This window comes from Somniosus microcephalus, chromosome 5 (genome assembly GCF_052327205.1).
Source record: "Somniosus microcephalus isolate GS21.2 chromosome 5, FLI_Smic_1.0, whole genome shotgun sequence".
In the NCBI taxonomy this organism is placed as follows: Eukaryota; Metazoa; Chordata; class Chondrichthyes; order Squaliformes; family Somniosidae; genus Somniosus; species Somniosus microcephalus.
This window is the reverse complement of record NC_140991.1, coordinates 2,759,176-2,778,047: the sequence shown is the minus strand read 5'-3', so window position 1 is coordinate 2,778,047 and position 18,872 is coordinate 2,759,176. Positions and strand designations below refer to the sequence as shown.

Sequence of the window (18,872 nt, the reverse complement as noted above, 5' to 3'; positions counted from 1 at the left end):
CACGTCACTGTCCTGCCATCGAGTTACTGAGCGCACATCAGAATCTCCAAGAAGGAGCCTGGCTAACAGCTCAAAAACATGAAGTAAAGAAATTCATCGACTACGTCTCCCAATAACGTAAAAAATAAGAAAATAACTGCAGATGCTGGAAATCTGAAATAAAAACAGAAAATGCTGGAGATACTCAGCAGGTCAGGCAGCATCTGTGAAGAGAGAAAAGAGTTAATGTTTCAGGTCGATGACCTTTCGTCAGAACTGGAAAAAAGCATTTTCTGTTTTTATCTCCCAATAACGTGTTAAGTTAACCAGAACATTCTCCCAGTGATACAGAAAGACAGCTTCTGCCACCTCCCAGACCTCAGCCAAAACCACTTGACTCAGAACACCTCCAATCTAATCTCTGGGCCTTTCCTGACCTTTGAGGATATCTCTGAGCGGGTCTGAGGGGGCAAGCTGGGAAAACAGGAGCAGTCAATGGGAACTCTCAGCACCAGTTCAACACACTCAGCTTCCTACTGAGACTGTCCCAGAAGGAATAACATCCTGGAGAGCTCCTCCCAGAATCAGGAATAACATCCTGGAGAACTCATCCCGGAATCAGGAATAACATCCTGGAGAACTCATCCCGGAATCAGGAATAACATCCTGGAGAACTCATCCCGGAATCAGGAATAACATCCTGGAGAACTCATCCCGGAATCAGGAATAACATCCTGGAGAACTCATCCCGGAATCAGGAATAACATCCTGGAGAACTCATCCTGGAATCAGGAATAACATCCTGGAGAGCTCACCCTGGAATCAGGAATAACATCCTGGAGAACTCATCCCGGAATCAGGAATAACATCCTGGAGAACTCATCCCGGAATCAGGAATAACATCCTGGAGAACTCATCCCGGAATCAGGAATAACATCCTGGAGAGCTCCTCCCGGAATCAGGAATAACATCCTGGAGAGCTCCTCCCGGAATCAGGAATAACATCCTGGAGAGCTCACCCTGGAATCAGGAATAACATCCTGGAGAAAAAACATCCCGGAATCAGGAATAACATCCAGGAGAGTCCATCTTGTAATCAGGAACAACATGTCTGAGGTGCCGTCTTTCGGATGAGACATTAAACCGAGGCCCTGTTTGCTCTCAGGTAGACGTAAAAGATCCCATGGCACTATTCCGAAGAAGAGCAGGGAGAGTTCCCCCCGGTGTCCTGGGGCCAATATTTATCCTTCAACCAACATCACTAAAACAGATTATCTCATAGAGTCATAGAGTTACACAGTACAGAAAGAGGCCCTTCGGCCCATCGTGTCCACGCCGGCCATCAAGCCCTATCTATTCTAATCCCATTTTCCAGCATTTGGTCCGTAGCCTTGTATGCTATGGCGTTTCAAGTGTTCATCTAAATGCTTCTTGAATGTTGTGAGGGTTCCTGCCTCTACCACCCTTTCAGGCAGTGAGTTCCAGATTCCAACCACCCTCTGGGTAAAAAAGTTTTTCCTCAAATCCCCTCTAAACCTCCTGCCCCTTATCTTGAAACTATGCCCCCTGGTTATTGACCCCTCTATTAAGGGGAAAAGTTCCTTTCTATCTACGCCCCTCATAATTTTGTACACCTCAATCAGGTCCCCCTTCAGCCTTCTCTGCTCTAAGGAAAACAACCCCAGCCTGTCCAGTCTCTCTTCATAGCTGAAGCGCTCCAACCCAGGTAACATCCTGGTGAATCTTCTCTGCACCCTCTCCAATGCAATCACATCCTTCCTACAGTGTGGCGACCAGAACTGTACACAGTATTCTAGCTGTGGCCTAACTAGCATTTTGTGCAGCTCCATCATAACCTCCCTGCTCTTATATTCTACTAGCTGAAGTGCCCGGCGGTGCCGAGGCTTTTTCGAGGGAATGTTGTTGTTGGAAGAGAGAGAGAGAGCGACTGGGGGGAAGAGAGAGCGACTGGGGGGAAGAGAGAGAGCGACTGGGGGGAAGAGAGAGAGCGACTGGGGGGAAGATGGAGCGCGACTGGGGGGAAGAGAGGGGGGGAGGGAAGAGGGGGAGGGGAGGGGGGGAGGGAAGAGGGGGAGGGGAGGGGGAGAGAAGAGGGGGGAGGGGAGGGGGGAGGGGGGAGGGGGAGGGCGGGGAAGGGAGGGCGGGGGGGAAGGCAGGGAGGAGGGGGGAGGGAGGGAGGGGAAGGGCGGGGGGAGGGAGGGGGGAGGGGGAGAGCGGGGAAGGGAGGGCGGGGGGGAGGCAGGGGGGAGGCAGGGGGGAAGGGAGGGGGGGAGGGGGGAAGGGCGGGGGTAAGGGGGGGGAAAGGGGGGGAAGGGAGGGCGGGGGGGGAAAGGGAGGGCGGGGGGCGCCCCCCCGAGGGTCGCGGACCCCCCCCCCCCCCCGAGGTGAAGACCGCCGATTGCGCGCGCAGCAGGTGCTGAGACGCGGCGTCTCTCTCTGCCGGCGGGCCCGGTTGCCAGGGCAACCGTGACGCTTGACCCCCCCCCCCCCAGGTGAAGACCGCTGATTGCGGCTGTGCGAGACGTGCGGCGGGCCCGGTTGCCAGGGTAACGCTGGACACTCAGCAAGCCCCGCCCCCCGGCCGAGCCAGAGACGTCTCAGCTCCTGCTGCGCGCGCACCCTAGCGGCGCTGGGCTGAGGCTCGGCCCTCCAGCCTTCGAGTGGGGCCGGGAGGTGCCTAGCTCGGGCGTGGGTGCGGAGGAGACGCCGAGGCTTCTAGGCCTACCTGGAAAAAGGGGAAAGGTAGGAAAATTAATGAGATTAGATAAGTTAATTACTTTCTAAATCATTTTTTTTTAAAACAACATGGCCTAGAAATTCACTGGCCTTAGCGCCGCTTTTGAGGCGCTAGAGGGCCTAGCGCCGAAGTTATGGCCAGTTTAGAAATTGACAGGGGCCCTAAATCGGCATTAGGCCGGTAGCGCTGCGCCGGCACCGATGACGTCATCGGTGTGCGCAGCGTCCCGGTTGCCATGGTAACCCGCCCGAACTCAGAAATTGAGTTGCGGCCGCCTCGCCCGTGGCAGCCGCAAGCAACGTTCTGGCAGAGGTGCCTTACAGAACTTTGCGCCGGCGCATGAAAAGCCCCGCGGCGGCCGGCCGCTTTCCCGCCGGCCGCCTGGCCGCAGCTCCCTCCCCGGACTTCCCCCCCCCTTCCCCCCCCGGAACAGAAGCAAGCCCGGCACTTGTCCGAGGTGCCGGGCTCATTTTTAAAAAGATTATCGCGGGCCGCGGCCGGGTGCAGGCAGCTCCTCCTTAACGGAAGGAGGAGGCCTGCACTTCCCGAGCCTGCCGCACCGCAGCGGGTGCCGCAGCGCCGGAATAGCGCCGCAATGCGGCGCGTGGCGCCAGTTTTGAGGCGCTGAGACCCCTCAGTAGCGCCGGCAGCCATTTGGGCGCGGCGCTACTGAATTTTTGGCGCACGCAGGGGGACTTAGCGCCGGCACTAACTTCCGGCGCTAAAGCCCTCGCTGCGCCAAAACCGAATTTCTAGGCCCATGTGTTTTAAAAGCAACGTTTTTTTTTAAGACGCAGAAAGCGGGAAAAAGAAAGGAAAAGTTTGGAATCAAGGTGGCGGTGACTCACCTCGGTTCAGAACGATAAAGCCCAGCCACACGCGCACCGATTGGCCCGGCGGCACACGCCAGCAACCCGGCGTACGATTGGTCGAGCTCGAGGTCACTCTGTCGCTAATGAGCGGATAATGAGATGCTAATGAGCGGAATGTTGAAGGTTTTTGGGATACCGCGGGCGGGATTTTAGCCCGGCCGAAACGTAAATACGCTTAAAACCGTCTCGGAAGCGTAAGCTTTCTTTGGAGGTAACGCGCGCGTAGGTACGCCCTGTAACTTTCGAGTGCATACCCATAAGCACACGCGATGACAGACAGATAGACAGATAGACAGATAGACAGACAGACAGATAGACAGATAGACAGACAGAATGACAGAAGTACCGATTTATATATATAGATGCCTCGGCTAATGAAGGCAAGTATCCCATATGTCTTTTTAACCACCTTATCTACCTGTCCTGCTGCCTTCAGGAATCTATGTACATGCACAGCAAAGTCCCTCTGATCCTCTGTCCTTCCTCGGGTCCTACCATTCATTGTGTATTATCCAGTCATTACCATATTGTTGTTTGTGGGAGCTTGCTGTGCGCTAATTGGCTGCCGCGTTTCCTACATTACAACAGTGACTGCACTTCAAAAAAAGTATTTCATTGGCTGTAAAGCACTTTGGGGCGTCCTGGGGCCATGAAAGGCGCTGGAGAGATGCAATCTCTATTCCTTCGGACAGAAGAGCAGAACTTCTTCCAGTTGAGCATTCCCAGATTCCCGTTTTTCTCTTTTACCTTGCTTCTCTTTTGTTCTTTCCTCCCTCCCTCCCTCTCCCTGCCCCCACACTTGCTGCATCTCTAACATTTTCCAGTCCTGACGAAGGGTCATTGACCTGAAACGTTGACTCGGTTTCTCTCTCCACAAATGCTGCCTGACCTGTTTCCAGCATTTTCTGTTCATATTCCCAATGTATCATTGGACTGGGAATCTACAATAACGTTTCAGTAAAATGCTGTTTTTTATGGAGGGCAATTATCCAAAACTTTTCCTCAAATACTTTTGATGACGTCATAGTTATCACAGCCCCAGTGTCTGATTCCAATTCCCATTTAGTACTTTCTGTCTGGACAAGGAGTACAATCTCACACTGACCCTTTCCTGTTAGGGAACATACAGAACCAGGCCCTGCCCTGATCCTTGCTGCAATCAATGGAATGGACACTGTATCGTTGCTGATTCCTCACCCTGCCAGGATATGATTTGAGATCTCTCTGCCTCCAATCCAGCACCTCCGGGCTTCCAGTTACAGGGAGCTGAGCGGCTGATTCCCTGCCTGCAGCATTTCACCTTCTGATAGAATCATAGAATAGTACAGCACAGAAAGAGGCCATTCGGCCCCTCGAGTCTGTGCCGGCTCTTTCGAAGAGCAATCCTGTCAGTCTCACTCCCCCGCTCTTTCCCCACAGCCCTGCCATTTTTTCTCCTTCGAGTATTTATCCAATTCCCTTTTGAAGGCTACTATTGAATCTGTATCCACCGCCCGGTCAGGCAGACCGTTCCAAATGCTAACCACTCGTCGTGTAAAGGTTTTTCCTCGTGTCACCTCTGGTTCTTTTGCCAATCATCTTAAATCTGTGCCCTCTGGTTATCGACCCTTCAGCCATTGGAAACAGTTTCTCTTTATTTACTCTATCTAAACCCTTCATGATTTTTAACACCTCTATCAGATCGCTGCTCTTACAAAAACCTCTGTCTGGATGACAATTATTTTTACCTCGAACATCATGATAGAATCTTATACCACAGAAGGAGGCCGTTCGGCCCATCGTGCCTGTGCTGGCTCACTGAACGAGCTCTCCAATTAGCTCCACTCCCCTGCTCGTTCCCCACAGCCCTGTGAATTTTTCCCCTGAAGTATTTACTCAATGAATGAGTTCCGACTGCATACACGACTGGGAGTCTGTGCTCAGTTGTTGGATTCTGTGGCCTGTAACTTACTAGCACCAGCCTCCATCCCAGTGTTATTCACAGAGTCTGACTTCTACTAACAGGTCCCTCAGTATCGGCATTTCCCTCAGCCAGCAGGCGGAGCTATCTCGCATCGTATTGTCGAGAAACCCGTCAAACTGAGGAACATTTTCATTTTCCCTTCGCCTCCCTCTGGATAAACGGGAAGCGTTCTGCAGTAAGCAGCGGCTTCAGGATCAGAGCTTCTCCCACACACCTCATACTGTTGGTCTATAGGCTGAGCCGGAGCGATCACCACCGACCCTCACAAAGAACCACCTGCTTTTACTTTATAGCCCCTCCGGAATGTTCCGTCAAATACCGGAGACCTTGGGGTGTAATTGATGCAATGTGCTGACTCCCAACAGGCACCCCACTAGTGTTCAATTAACAATGTGCAAGTACCAGACATATCGGCCTAGAAATTCGGTTTTGGCGCAGCGAGGGCTTTAGCGCCGGAAGTTACTGCCGGCGCTAAGTCCCCCTGCGCGCGCCAAAAATTCAGTAGCGCCGCGCCCAAACGGCTGCCAGCGCTACTGAGGGGTCTCAGCGCCTCAAAACTGGCGCCACGCGCCGCATTGCGGCGCTATTCCGGTGCTGCGGCGCCCGCTGCGGTGCGGGATAATCTTTTTAAAAATGAGCCCGGCACCTCGGACAAGTGCCGGGCTTGCTTCTGTTCCGGGGGGGGAGGGGGAAGTCCGGGGAGGGAGCTGCGGCCAGGCGGCCGGCGGGAAAGCGGCCGGCCGCCGCGGGGCTTTTAATGCGCCGGCGCAAAGTTCTGTAAGGCACCTCTGCCAGAACGTTGCTTGCGGCTGCCACGGGCGAGGCGGCCGCAACTCAATTTCCGAGTTCGGGCGGGTTACCATGGCAACCGGGACGCTGCGCACACCGATGACGTCATCGGTGCCGGCGCAGCGCTACCGGCCTAACGCCGATTTAGGGCCCCTGTCAATTTCTAAACTGGCCATAACTTCGGCGCTAGGCCCTCTAGCGCCTCAAAAGCGGCGCTAAGGCCAGTGAATTTCTAGGCCATCATCTCTCGCTGTCCCTCGCACTATGTCTCTCTGTGTCTGTCTCTCTGTGTCTGTCTCTCTGTGTCTGTCTCTCTGTGTCTGTCTCTGTGTGTCTGTCTCTCTGTGTCTGTCTCTGTGTGTCTGTTTCTCTGTGTCTGTCTGTCTCTGTGTGTCTGTCTCTGTGTGTCTGTCTCTGTGTCTGTCTCTGTGTCTGTCGCTGTGTGTCTGTCTCTGTGTGTCTGTCTCTGTGTGTCCGTCTCCCTGTGTCTGTCTCTGTGTGTCTGTCTCTCTGTCTGTCTCTGTGTGTCTGTCTCTCTGTGTCTGTCTCTGTGTGTCTGTCTCTGTGCATCTGTCTCTGTGTCTGTCTCTGTGTGTCTGTCTCTGTGTGTCTGTCTCTGTGTGTCTGTCTCTGTGTGTCTGTCTCTCTGTGTCTGTCTCTGTGTGTCTGTCTCTCTGTGTCTGTCTCTCTGTGTCTGTCCCTCGCACTATGTCTCCCTGTGTCTGTCTCTGTGTGTCTGTCTCTGTGTGTCTGTCTCTGTGTGTCTGTCTCTCTGTGTCTGTCTCTGTGTTTCTGTCTCTGTGTGTCTGTCTCTGTGTGTCTGTCTCTCTGTGTCTGTCTCTGTGTGTCTGTCTCTGTGTCTGTATCTGTGTGTCTGTCTCTCTGTGTCTGTCTCTCTGTGTCTGTCTCTGTGTGTCTGTCTCTGTGTGTCTGTCTCTGTGTGTCTGTCTCTCTGTGTCTGTCTCTGTGTGTCTGTCTCTCTGTGTCTGTCTCTCTGTGTCTGTCTCTCTGTGTCTGTCTCTGTGTGTCTGTCTCTGTGTGTCTGTCTCTCTGTCTGTCTCTGTGTGTCTGTCTCTGTGTGTCTGTCTCTCTGTGTCTGTCTCTCTGTGTCTGTCTCTGTGTGTCTGTCTCTCTGTGTCTGTCTCTCTGTGTCTGTCCCTCGCACTATGTCTCCCTGTGTCTGTCTCTGTGTGTCTGTCGCTGTGTCTGTCTCTGTGTGTCTGTCTCTCTGTGTCTGTCTCTGTGTTTCTGTCTCTGTGTGTCTGTCTCTGTGTGTCTGTCTCTGTGTGTCTGTCTCTCTGTGTCTGTCTCTGTGTGTCTGTCTCTGTGTCTGTATCTGTGTGTCTGTCTCTCTGTGTCTGTCTCTGTGTGTCTGTCTCTGTGTGTCTGTCTCTGTGTGTCTGTCTCTCTGTGTCTGTCTCTGTGTGTCTGTCTCTGTGTGTCTGTCTCTGTGTGTCTGTCTCTGTGTCTGTCTCTGTGTGTCTGTCTCTGTGTGTCTGTCTCTCTGTGTCTGTCTCTGTGTCTGTCGCTGTGTGTCTGTCTCTGTGTGTCTGTCTCTCTGTGTCTGTCTCTGTGTGTCTGTCTCTGTGTGTCTGTCTCTCTGTGTCTGTCCCTCGCACTATGTCTCCCTGTGTCTGTCTCTGTGTGTCTGTCTCTGTGTGTCTGTCTCTGTGTGTCTGTCTCTCTGTGTCTGTCCCTTGCACTATGTCTCCCTGTGTCTGTCTCTGTGTGTCTGTCTCTGTGTGTCTGTCTCTGTGTGTCTGTCTCTCTGTGTCTGTCTCTGTGTGTCTGTCTCTGTGTGTCTGTCTCTGTGTGTCTGTCTCTGTGTGTCTGTCTCTGTGTGTCTGTCTCTGTGTGTGTCTGTCTCTCTGTGTCTGTCTCTGTGTGTGTCTGTCTCTCTGTGTCTGTCTCTGTGTGTCTGTCTCTCTGTGTGTCTGTCTCCCTGTGTGTCTGTCTCCCTGTGTCTGTCTCCCTGTGTCTGTCTCCGTGTGTCTGTCTCCGTGTGTCTGTCTCGGTGTGTCTGTCTCTCTGTGTCTGTCTCTCTGTGTCTGTCTCTGTGTGTCTGTCTCTCTGTGTCTGTCTCTGTGTGTCTGTCTCTGTGTGTCTGTCTCTCTGTGTCTGTCTCTGTGTGTCTGTCTCTGTGTGTATCTGTCTCTGTGTGTCTGTCTCTGTGTGTCTGTCTCTGTGTGTCTGTCTCTGTGTGTCTGTCTCTGTGTGTCTGTCGCTGTGTGTCTGTCTCTGTGTGTCTGTCTCTGTGTGTCTGTCTCTCTGTGTCTGTCTCTCTGTGTCTGTCCCTCGCACTATGTCTCCCTGTGTCTGCCTCTGTGTGTCTGTCTCTCTGTGTCTGTCCCTCGCACTATGTCTCCCTGTGTCTGTCTCTGTGTGTCTGTCTCTGTGTGTCTGTCTCTGTGTGTCTGTCTCTGTGTGTCTGTCTCTCTGTGTCTGTCTCTCTGTGTCTGTCTCTCTGTGTCTGTCTCTGTGTGTCTGTCTCTGTGTGTCTGTCTCTGTGTGTCTGTCTCTGTGTGTCTGCCTCTGTGTGTCTGCCTCTGTGTGTCTGCCTCTGTGTGTCTGCCTCTGCGTGTCTGCCTCTGCGTGTCTGTCTCTGCGTGTCTGTCTCTGCGTGTCTGTCTCTCTGTGTCTGTCTCTGTGTGTCTGTCTCTCTGTGTCTGTCTCTGTGTGTCTGTCTCTGTGTGTCTGTCTCTGTGTGTCTGTCTCTGTGTGTCTGTCTCTGTGTGTCTGTCTCTGTGTCTGTCTCTGTGTCTGTCTCTCTGTGTCTGTCTCTCTGTGTCTGTCTCTCTGTGTCTGTCTCTCTGTGTCTGTCTCTGTGTGTCTGTCTCTGTGTGTCTGTCTCTGTGTGTCTGTCTCTGTGTGCGTCTGTCTCTCTGTGTCTCTGTCTCTCTGTGTGTCTGTCTCCCTGTGTCTGTTTCTCTGTGTCTGTCTCTGTGTGTCTGTCTCTGTGTGTCTGTCTCTGTGTGTCTGTCTCTGTGTGTATGTCTCTGTGTGTCTGTCTCTCTGTGTGTCTGTCTCTCTGTGTGTCTGTCTCTGTGTGTCTGTCTCTGTGTGTCTGTCTCTCTGTGTCTGTCTCTCTGTGTCTGTCTCTCTGTGTCTGTCTCTGTGTGTCTGTCTCTCTGTGTCTGTCTCTGTGTGTCTGTCTCTGTGTGTCTGTCTCTGTGTGTCTGTCTCTGTGTGTCTGTCTCTCTGTGTCTGTCTCTCTGTGTCTGTCTCTGCGTGTCTGTCTCTGCGTGTCTGTCTCTGCGTGTCTGTCTCTGCGTGTCTGTCTCTGCGTGTCTGTCTCTGCGTGTCTGTCTCTGCGTGTCTGTCTCTGCGTGTCTGTCTCTGCGTGTCTGTCTCTGTGTGCGTCTGTCTCTCTGTGTCTGTCTCTCTGTGTCTGTCTCTGCGTGTCTGTCTCTGCGTGTCTGTCTCTGCGTGTCTGTCTCTGCGTGTCTGTCTCTGCGTGTCTGTCTCTGCGTGTCTGTCTCTGCGTGTCTGTCTCTGCGTGTCTGTCTCTGCGTGTCTGTCTCTGTGTGCGTCTGTCTCTCTGTGTCTGTCTCTGTGTGTCTGTCTCTCTGTGTGTCTGTCTCCCTGTGTCTGTTTCTCTGTGTCTGTCTCTGTGTGTCTGTCTCTGTGTGTCTGTCTCTGTGTGTCTGTCTCTGTGTGTCTGTCTCTCTGTGTCTGTCTCTGTGTGTCTGTCTCTGTGTGTCTGTCTCTGTGTGTCTGTCTCTCTGTGTCTGTCCCTCGCACTATGTCCCCCTGTGTCTGTCTCTGTGTGTCTGTCTCTGTGTTTCTGTCTCTCTGTGTCTGTCTCTGTGTGTCTGTTTCTCTGTGTCTGTATCTGTGTGTCTCTCTCTCGGGTACTGTGTCTGAGCAGGGAAAGTTAAGGGAAGAGGTGTTCAAAATCATGAACAGTTTTGATAGAGTAAATAAGGAGAAACTGTTTCCAGTGACAGAAGGGTCGGTAACCAGAGGACAGATTTAAGGGGTGAAAAATTCGGTAGGTTAGTGCCTCCCATTAGCGCCTGCAGAGGGCGGTAATGGGGCGCTAATATAGTAGCGCCGGGGCAAGGCGAATCCAGCGCTGCACGGCAAATCCGGCCCCCCCCCCCCCGTTGCGCTGCCAGTATGAGGTACTGCCGGGGACTTCAATGCCAGGCAGATCGTGACGTCAGTGAGCATGCAATGCTCACCGGTGCCCAATTTGCAAAATTCATTGTCGCCACTTACCTTTGTGCCTCGGCCAGACAGCAACAGGGAGAGCTGGCACACAGCTGATGAAAGCCGGCTCCATCGACGTTATTTAAAGGCATCAGCATTAATCACTCGGAGCTGTCGGGGCAGGTTAGTTTCAATGGCTTCTTGTCTGTTACACCCAGTGGAACAGTTTGTGTGAGTAATTTCAAGCTTCTTTTTTATCAGCAGTGTTCTGGCAAGTGCAAAGTGGCTACATTTATTGTTCAAAGATTCAAACTGCTACACTAGACAACATTAATGGGGGCTGTACTGATGCCACCTCACCCTCCGTAGGATCTACAGCGGAGGGAGGGTAGGCAGTGAGAAATATGGGAACATGTGCACAGAGGGATGAGGAGGGACACCGGGGCTCTCACCAGGAGGCTTTACCCTCCGAGGGTATTCTGACAGCTCTTCTCCTACCTTCAATTAAGCGAGGGGCAGTATAACTTAAACCCCAGATCCCTTTTGCTCACCACATGCCCGTCATACCATCCCTGTGTCATGCCATATCACAACATCCTCCTGGGCACAAAGGTGAAATGAGAGAGACAACAAAATATTGCAAACTCCATTAATAAATTTATGCATAAACATATCACACATATCACATTTATTCTAATAACTAATGACCCTTGTGCGTGCCATAGTTGAATAGCTGTCATTGTGTGCAAGGTGTGAGATGTGGGTGTGAGTGTTGGTAGGTAGAGATTGTTGGTGGGTGAGTGCTGGGGGTCTGGTGCTTTGGCCAGTGTGTGAAGCTTATGGTACAGATGGTGGTATGTAGCATTTGCTGAAGCCTTCAATCACCCTGACCACCCGACTGAGGTGGATCTACCATGAGCCCACCTGCTTCAGTCCTCTGGCTCCTTCTCCTTGTTGTGTTTCTACTTGCTGAGGCAGCTGCACAGCCAGCAATGCTGAGAATGAGGAGCTGCAGCATCAATGAACCTCCCCTTTCAGTACTGGGAAAAGCCTGTGGCAATGATGAGTTGCGATTAGACTGCACCCGATATTGGTCCACCCTTTGAGTGTAACGCCACTGAGCTAGGATTTTAAGACTTGATTTTGCGCCCCAATCATTTCTTTGAGCAGTGAGAATGAATTTTGCGTGCAGTCTAAAGCATTAGTGCCTGGCGCTAATTCTCAAACTTTTCTAAAGATACCGCCCATTCCTGGGCTATAATGAATTTCTAGCCAAAGTGTTTGGCAAAAGAACCAGAGGCAACATTTTTTAAACAGTGAGTTGTGATCTGAAATGCATTGACTGAAAGGGCGGTGGAAGCAGATTCAATGGTAACTTTCAAAAGAGAATTGATAAATGCTTGAAAAGGAGAAATTCACAGGGCTGTGGGGAAAGAGCAGGGAGTGGGACTAATTGGAGAGCTCTTTCAAAGAGCCGGCACAGACACGATGGGCCGAATGGCCTCCTTCTGTGCTGTGTGATTCTGTGATTCTATGATTTACTCCAATGTATCCTTTCCAATCTTTACTTTTACTTCTCCATATTTTCAATACTCCACTTTATTTCCTTCTGTATTATTGCCCAGAGGGCTTTTGCACACTGCTTCTTATGTCTTATTTTATGGTGGAAATGGAATGGCGGCGCGCACAGACGCAGCGGCTTTGCTTCTCCCAGGACGGTGCTATTTACGTTTAATGTTAATGTTATTTGTACTGGACTCATGGGAGCTTGCAAGATCACATTTCGTTGTTCATGTACTTGTGCATTGTACAATGACAATAAAGTTGAATTATTATTATTATTATTATTAATTATATTATTCCACTCAGGAATCATTCTCTTTAAAGGTTCTCTGTCCTGTCAGTTTTTACACTGAATCTCATTCTGTTTTGGTCACTGCCCTTCTAAAGGAAACAAGCCCAAATTCGTTAACCTTTCCCGAGAACTCGAATCCCCGATGGTCGGAATCGCTGTCAGGATCTGTCACTTACAGACTGGGACAAACAGATGCTTCGCAGACTGGTCTGTGAATATCTGATTGTAAATCCTCTTCAAACTGAGAATAGCTGGGGTGCAATGCGTTGGAGGCTGGGAGCTGTGCTTTGTTCGACACCGTTTTTACAGGGGTGAATGGGCTGCGCTTTGAGACTGTGAATTCATCTGTGAACCCGTGGAGTCCTTCATCTGAAAAGCCAGCCACAAAACTCAGCCTCACACTAACAAAAGCAGCAACCTCATTAAAACAGGTCTCACAGATAGAGCCTGAACTCTGACCCTGGCCCATCCAATCTCCGCACTGCCCTGCTGTGAAGTTTGCTTTAATGCGGAGAGCTGTGAATGGGATCTGCCAGCTGGGAAAGACAGAATTCCAAAGGACCAAGGACTCATTTCAAATAGAACAGGGCGTCTCTTATAAAGTGAACAGACTGGTGTTTTAGATACAGACAGCCCCAACCGTCCAGCGACAGAGACAGCCTGAGAAAGGGAAAGAGGCAGAAAACAACATAGTCTCACCATCACCATTACTGTAACCCTGTGTTATACAGACAGACCTGTACCCACCAGCATTGTACCCCTGTGTTATACAGACAGACCTGTACCCACCAGCATTGTACCCCTGTGTTATACAGACAGACCTGTACCCACCAGTACTGTACCCCAGTGTTATACAGACAGACCTGTACCCACCAGTACTGTACCCCTGTGTTATACAGACAGACCTGTACCCACCAGTACTGTACCCCTGTGTTATACAGACAGACCTGTACCCACCAGTACTGTACCCCAGTGTTATACAGACAGACCTGTGCCCACCAGTACTGTACCCGTGTTATACAGCGACAGACCTGTACCCACCAGTATTGTACCCCAGTGTTATACAGACAGACCTGTGCCCACCAGTACTGTACCCGTGTTATACAGACAGACCTGTGCCCACCAGTACTGTAACCCTGTGTTATACAGACAGACCTGTACCCACCAGTACTGTACTCGTGTTATACAGACAGACCTGTGCCCACCAGTATTGTACCCCTGTGTTATACAGACAGACCTGTGCCCACCAGTACTGTACCCCAGTGTTATACAGCGACAGACCTGTACCCACCAGTACTGTACCCCAGTGTTATACAGTGACAGACCTGTACCCACCAGTACTGTACCCCAGTGTTATACAGACAGACCTGTACCCACCAGTACTGTACCCCAGTGTTATACAGACAGACCTGTACCCACCAGTACTGTACCCCAGTGTTAGACAGCGACAGACCTGTACCCACCAGTACTGTACCCCAGTGTTATACAGACAGACCTGTACCCACCAGTATTGTACCCATGTTATACAGACAGACCTGTGCCCACCAGTACTGTACCCGTGTTATAAAGACAGACCTGTGCCCACCAGTACTGTACCACAGTGTTATACAGACAGACCTGTGCCCACCAGTACTGTACCCGTGTTATACAGACAGACCTGTGCCCACCAGTACTGTACCCGTGTTATACAGACAGACCTGTACCCACCAGTAATGTACCCCAGTGTTATACAGACAGACTTGCCCCACCAGTACTGTACCCAAGTGTTATACGGACAGTCCTGTACCCACCATTACTGTACCCCAGTGTGAAAGTGACAGACCTGTACCCACCAGTACAGTACCCCAGTGTTATACAGTGACAGACTTGTACCCACCAGTACTGTACCCCAGTGTTATACAGTGACAGACTTGTACCCACCAGTACTGTACCCCAGTGTTATACAGTGACAGACTTGTACCCACCAGTACTGTACCCCAGTGTTATACAGCGACAGACCTGTACCCACCAGTACTGTACCCCTGTGTTATATAGACAGACCTGTACCCACAAGTACTGTACCCCAGTGTTATACAGTGACAGACTTGTCCCCACCAGTACTGTATCCCAGTGTTATACAGTGACAGACTTGTCCCCACCAGTACTGTACCCGTGTTATACAGTGACAGACCTGTACCCACCATTACTGTACCCCAGCGTTATACAGTGACAGACCTGTACGCACCAGTACTGTACCCCAGTGTTATACAATGACAGACATGTACCCACGAGTACTGTACCCCAGCGTTATACAGTGACAGACCTGTACTCACCAGTACTGTACCCCAGTGTTATACAGTGACAGACCTGTACCCACCAGTACTGTACCCCAGTGTTATACAGTGACAGACCTGTACCCACCAGTACTGTACCCCAGTGTTATACAGTGACAGACCTGTACCCACCAGTACTGTACCCCAGTGTTATACAGACAGACCTGTGCCCACCAGTACTGTACCCCAGTGTTATACAGACAGACCTGTGCCCACCAGTACTGTACCCGTGTTATACAGACAGACCTGTGCCCACCAGTACTGTAACCCTGTGTTATACAGACAGACCTGTACCCACCAGTACTGTACTCGTGTTATACAGACAGACCTGTGCCCACCAGTATTGTACCCCTGTGTTATACAGACAGACCTGTGCCCACCAGTACTGTACCCCAGTGTTATACAGCGACAGACCTGTACCCACCAGTACTGTACCCCAGTGTTATACAGTGACAGACCTGTACCCACCAGTACTGTACCCCAGTGTTATACAGACAGACCTGTACCCACCAGTACTGTACCCCAGTGTTATACAGACAGACCTGTACCCACCAGTACTGTACCCCAGTGTTAGACAGCGACAGACCTGTACCCACCAGTACTGTACCCCAGTGTTATACAGACAGACCTGTACCCACCAGTATTGTACCCGTTATACAGACAGACCTGTGCCCACCAGTACTGTACCCGTGTTATAAAGACAGACCTGTGCCCACCAGTACTGTACCACAGTGTTATACAGACAGACCTGTGCCCACCAGTACTGTACCCGTGTTATACAGACAGACCTGTGCCCACCAGTACTGTACCCGTGTTATACAGACAGACCTGTACCCACCAGTAATGTACCCCAGTGTTATACAGACAGACTTGCCCCACCAGTACTGTACCCAAGTGTTATACGGACAGTCCTGTACCCACCATTACTGTACCCCAGTGTGAAAGTGACAGACCTGTACCCACCAGTACAGTACCCCAGTGTTATACAGTGACAGACTTGTACCCACCAGTACTGTACCCCAGTGTTATACAGTGACAGACTTGTACCCACCAGTACTGTACCCCAGTGTTATACAGTGACAGACTTGTACCCACCAGTACTGTACCCCAGTGTTATACAGCGACAGACCTGTACCCACCAGTACTGTACCCCTGTGTTATATAGACAGACCTGTACCCACAAGTACTGTACCCCAGTGTTATACAGTGACAGACTTGTCCCCACCAGTACTGTACCCGTGTTATACAGTGACAGACCTGTACCCACCATTACTGTACCCCAGCGTTATACAGTGACAGACCTGTACCCACCAGTACTGTACCCGTGTTATACAGTGACAGACCTGTACCCACCAGTACTGTACCCCAGTGTTATACAGTGACAGACCTGTGCCCACCAGCACTGTACCCCTGTGTTATACAGTGACAGACCTGTACCCACCAGTAATGTACCCCTGTGTTATACAGACAGACCTGTACCCACCAGTATTGTACCCCTGTGTTATACAGACAGACCTGTGCCGACCAGTACTGTACCCGTGTTATACAGACAGACCTGTACCCACCAGTACTGTACCCCAGTGTTATACAGCGACAGACCTGTACCCACCAGTACTGTACCCCAGTGTTATACAGTAACAGACCTGTACCCACCAGTACTGTACCCCAGTGTTATACAGACAGACTTGCCCCACCAGTACTGTACCCAAGTGTTATACGGACAGTCCTGTACCCACCATTACTGTACCCCAGTGTTATAGTGACAGACCTGTACCCACCAGTACAGTACCCCTGTGTTATGCAGTGACAGACCTGTACCCACCAGTACTGTACCCCAGTGTTATACAGTGACAGACTTGTACCCACCAGTACTGTACCCGTGTTATACAGTGACAGATCTGTACCCACCATTACTGTACCCCAGCGTTATACAGTGACAGACCTGTACCCACCAGTACTGTACCCCAGTGTTATACAGTGACAGACATGTACCCACGAGTACTGTACCCCAGCGTTATACAGTGACAGACCTGTGCCCACCAGTACTGTACCCCAGTGTTATAGAGACAGACCTGTACCCACCAGTACTGTACCCCAGTGTTATACAGTGACAGACCTGTACTCACCAGTACTGTACCCCAGTGTTATACAGTGACAGACCTGTACCCACCAGTACTGTACCCCAGTATTATACAGTGACAGACCTGTACCCACCAGTACTTTACGCCAGTGTTATACAGTGACAGACCTGTACCCACCAGTACTGTACCCCAGTGTTATACAGTGACAGACCTGTGCCCACCAGCACTGTACCCCTGTGTTATACAGTGACGGACCTGTACCCACCAGTAATGTACCCCTGTGTTATACAGTGACAGACCTGTGCCCACCAGCACTGTACCACTGTGTTATACAGTGACAGACCTGTACCCAACAGAACTGTACCCCAGTGTTATACAGTGACAGACCTGTACCCACCAGTACTGTATCCCAGTGTTATACAGACAGACCTGCACCCAACATTACTGTACCCCAGTAGAATTCAATAATTAAGCTAAATCGTAGTAAATAAAAGGGTATTGTAAGGGTTAAGTCATGGAAGGGCAGCTCGGACCCGTGTCATGCTTCTCCTGTGCCATGTGGGAAATCAGGGACACTGTCCCTGACAACTATGTGTGCAGGAAGTGTGTCCAGCTGCAGCTCCTAGCAGACCGCATGGCGGCGCTGGAGCTGCGAATGGACTCACTCTGGAGCATACGCGATGCTGAGGATGTTGTGGATAGCACATTCAGTGAGTTGGTCACACCGCAGGTAAAGGCTAGCTCAGACAGTAAATGGGTGACCAAAAGGCAGGGTAAAGGCAGGAAGGTAGTGCAGGAGTCACCTGCGGTCATCTCCCTCCAAAACAGGTTTACCGTTTTGGGTACTGTTGGGGGTGATGACTTATCAGGGGAAGGCACCAGCAGCCAGGTTCAGGGCACCATGACTGGCTCTGCTGCACAGAAGGGCGGGAAAAAGAGTGATAGGGCTATAGTGATAGGGGATTCAATTGTAAGGGGGATAGATAGGAGTTTCTGTGGCCGAGACCGAGACTCCAAGATGGTATGTTGCCTCCCTGGTGCAAGGGTCAAGGATGTCTCGGAGCGGGTGCAGAGCATTCTGAAGGGGGAGGGGGATCAGCCAGTTGTCGTGGTGCATGTAGGTACCAACGATGTAGGTAAAAAGAGGGAGGAGGTCCTACAAGCTGAATTTAGGGAGTTAGGAGCTAAATTGAAAAGTAGGACCTCAAAGGTAGTAATCTCTGGATTGCTACCAGTGCCACGAGCTAATAAGTTTAGAGAGAGTAAGATAGATAAGCTAAATACGTGGCTTGAGCAGTGGTGCAAGGGAGAGGGATTTAAATTCTTGAGGCATTGGAATCAGTTCTTGGGGAGGAGTGACCTGTACCAAGGGGACGGTCTACACCTGAACTGTGAGGGAGCCGATGTCCTCGGGGTAATATTTTCTAGGGCGGTTCGGGAGGATTTAAACTAATTTGGCAGGGGGATGGGAACCTAGGTAGTGGAAAAGAGGGAAGTCATATGAAGTCAGAAATAGATGGTAGAAAGGTGAGAAGCAATAAGCAAAGGAGAGAAACACAAAGGGCCAAACTAATTCATAATGAGAGTGTGAAAAAAGCAAGCCTGAAGGCTTTGTATCTTAATGCTAGAAGCATTAGGAACAAGGTGGATGAATTAGTTGTGGAAATAGAGGTAAACAAGTATGATTTGATTGGGATTACAGAAACGTGGCTGCAGGGTGGGCAAGGCTGGGAACTTAACATCCAGGGATATACAATATTTAGGAAGGATCGGCAAAAAGGTAGGGGAGGTGGGGTAGCATTGCTGGTAAAGGAGGGGATTAATGCAATGGAAAGGAAGGATATTAACTCGGATGAAACGGAATCTGTATGGGTAGAAATGAGAAATAGCAAGGGGAGGAAAACGTTAGTGGGTGTGATATATAGGCCTCCAAATAGTAATATGGAGGTGAGGGAAGGCATAAAAAGGGAAATTAGAGAAGCGTGCGATAAGAGCACAGCTGTCATCATGGGTGACTTTAATTTACATATTGGTTGGACTACCCAAATTAGTAAAAATTCTGAGGAGGAGGAATTCCTGGAATGTTTTCGGGACGGTTATCTGGACCAATA

General features: G+C 50.8%; 1 protein-coding gene across 1 annotated transcript; it reads left to right on the top strand.

Moving 5' to 3' along the window:
- Positions 1-8,201: 8,201 nt before the first annotated feature.
- LOC147116806 (uncharacterized) lies at positions 8,202-12,826 on the top strand (the record flags this gene model as incomplete). The annotated part of the gene is made up of 2 exons (XM_085987167.1): positions 8,202-9,423; positions 12,678-12,826. Coding segments are annotated over 2 exons (1,371 nt in total), but the record flags the coding sequence as incomplete, so codon positions are not given.
- Positions 12,827-18,872: the final 6,046 nt, after the last annotated feature.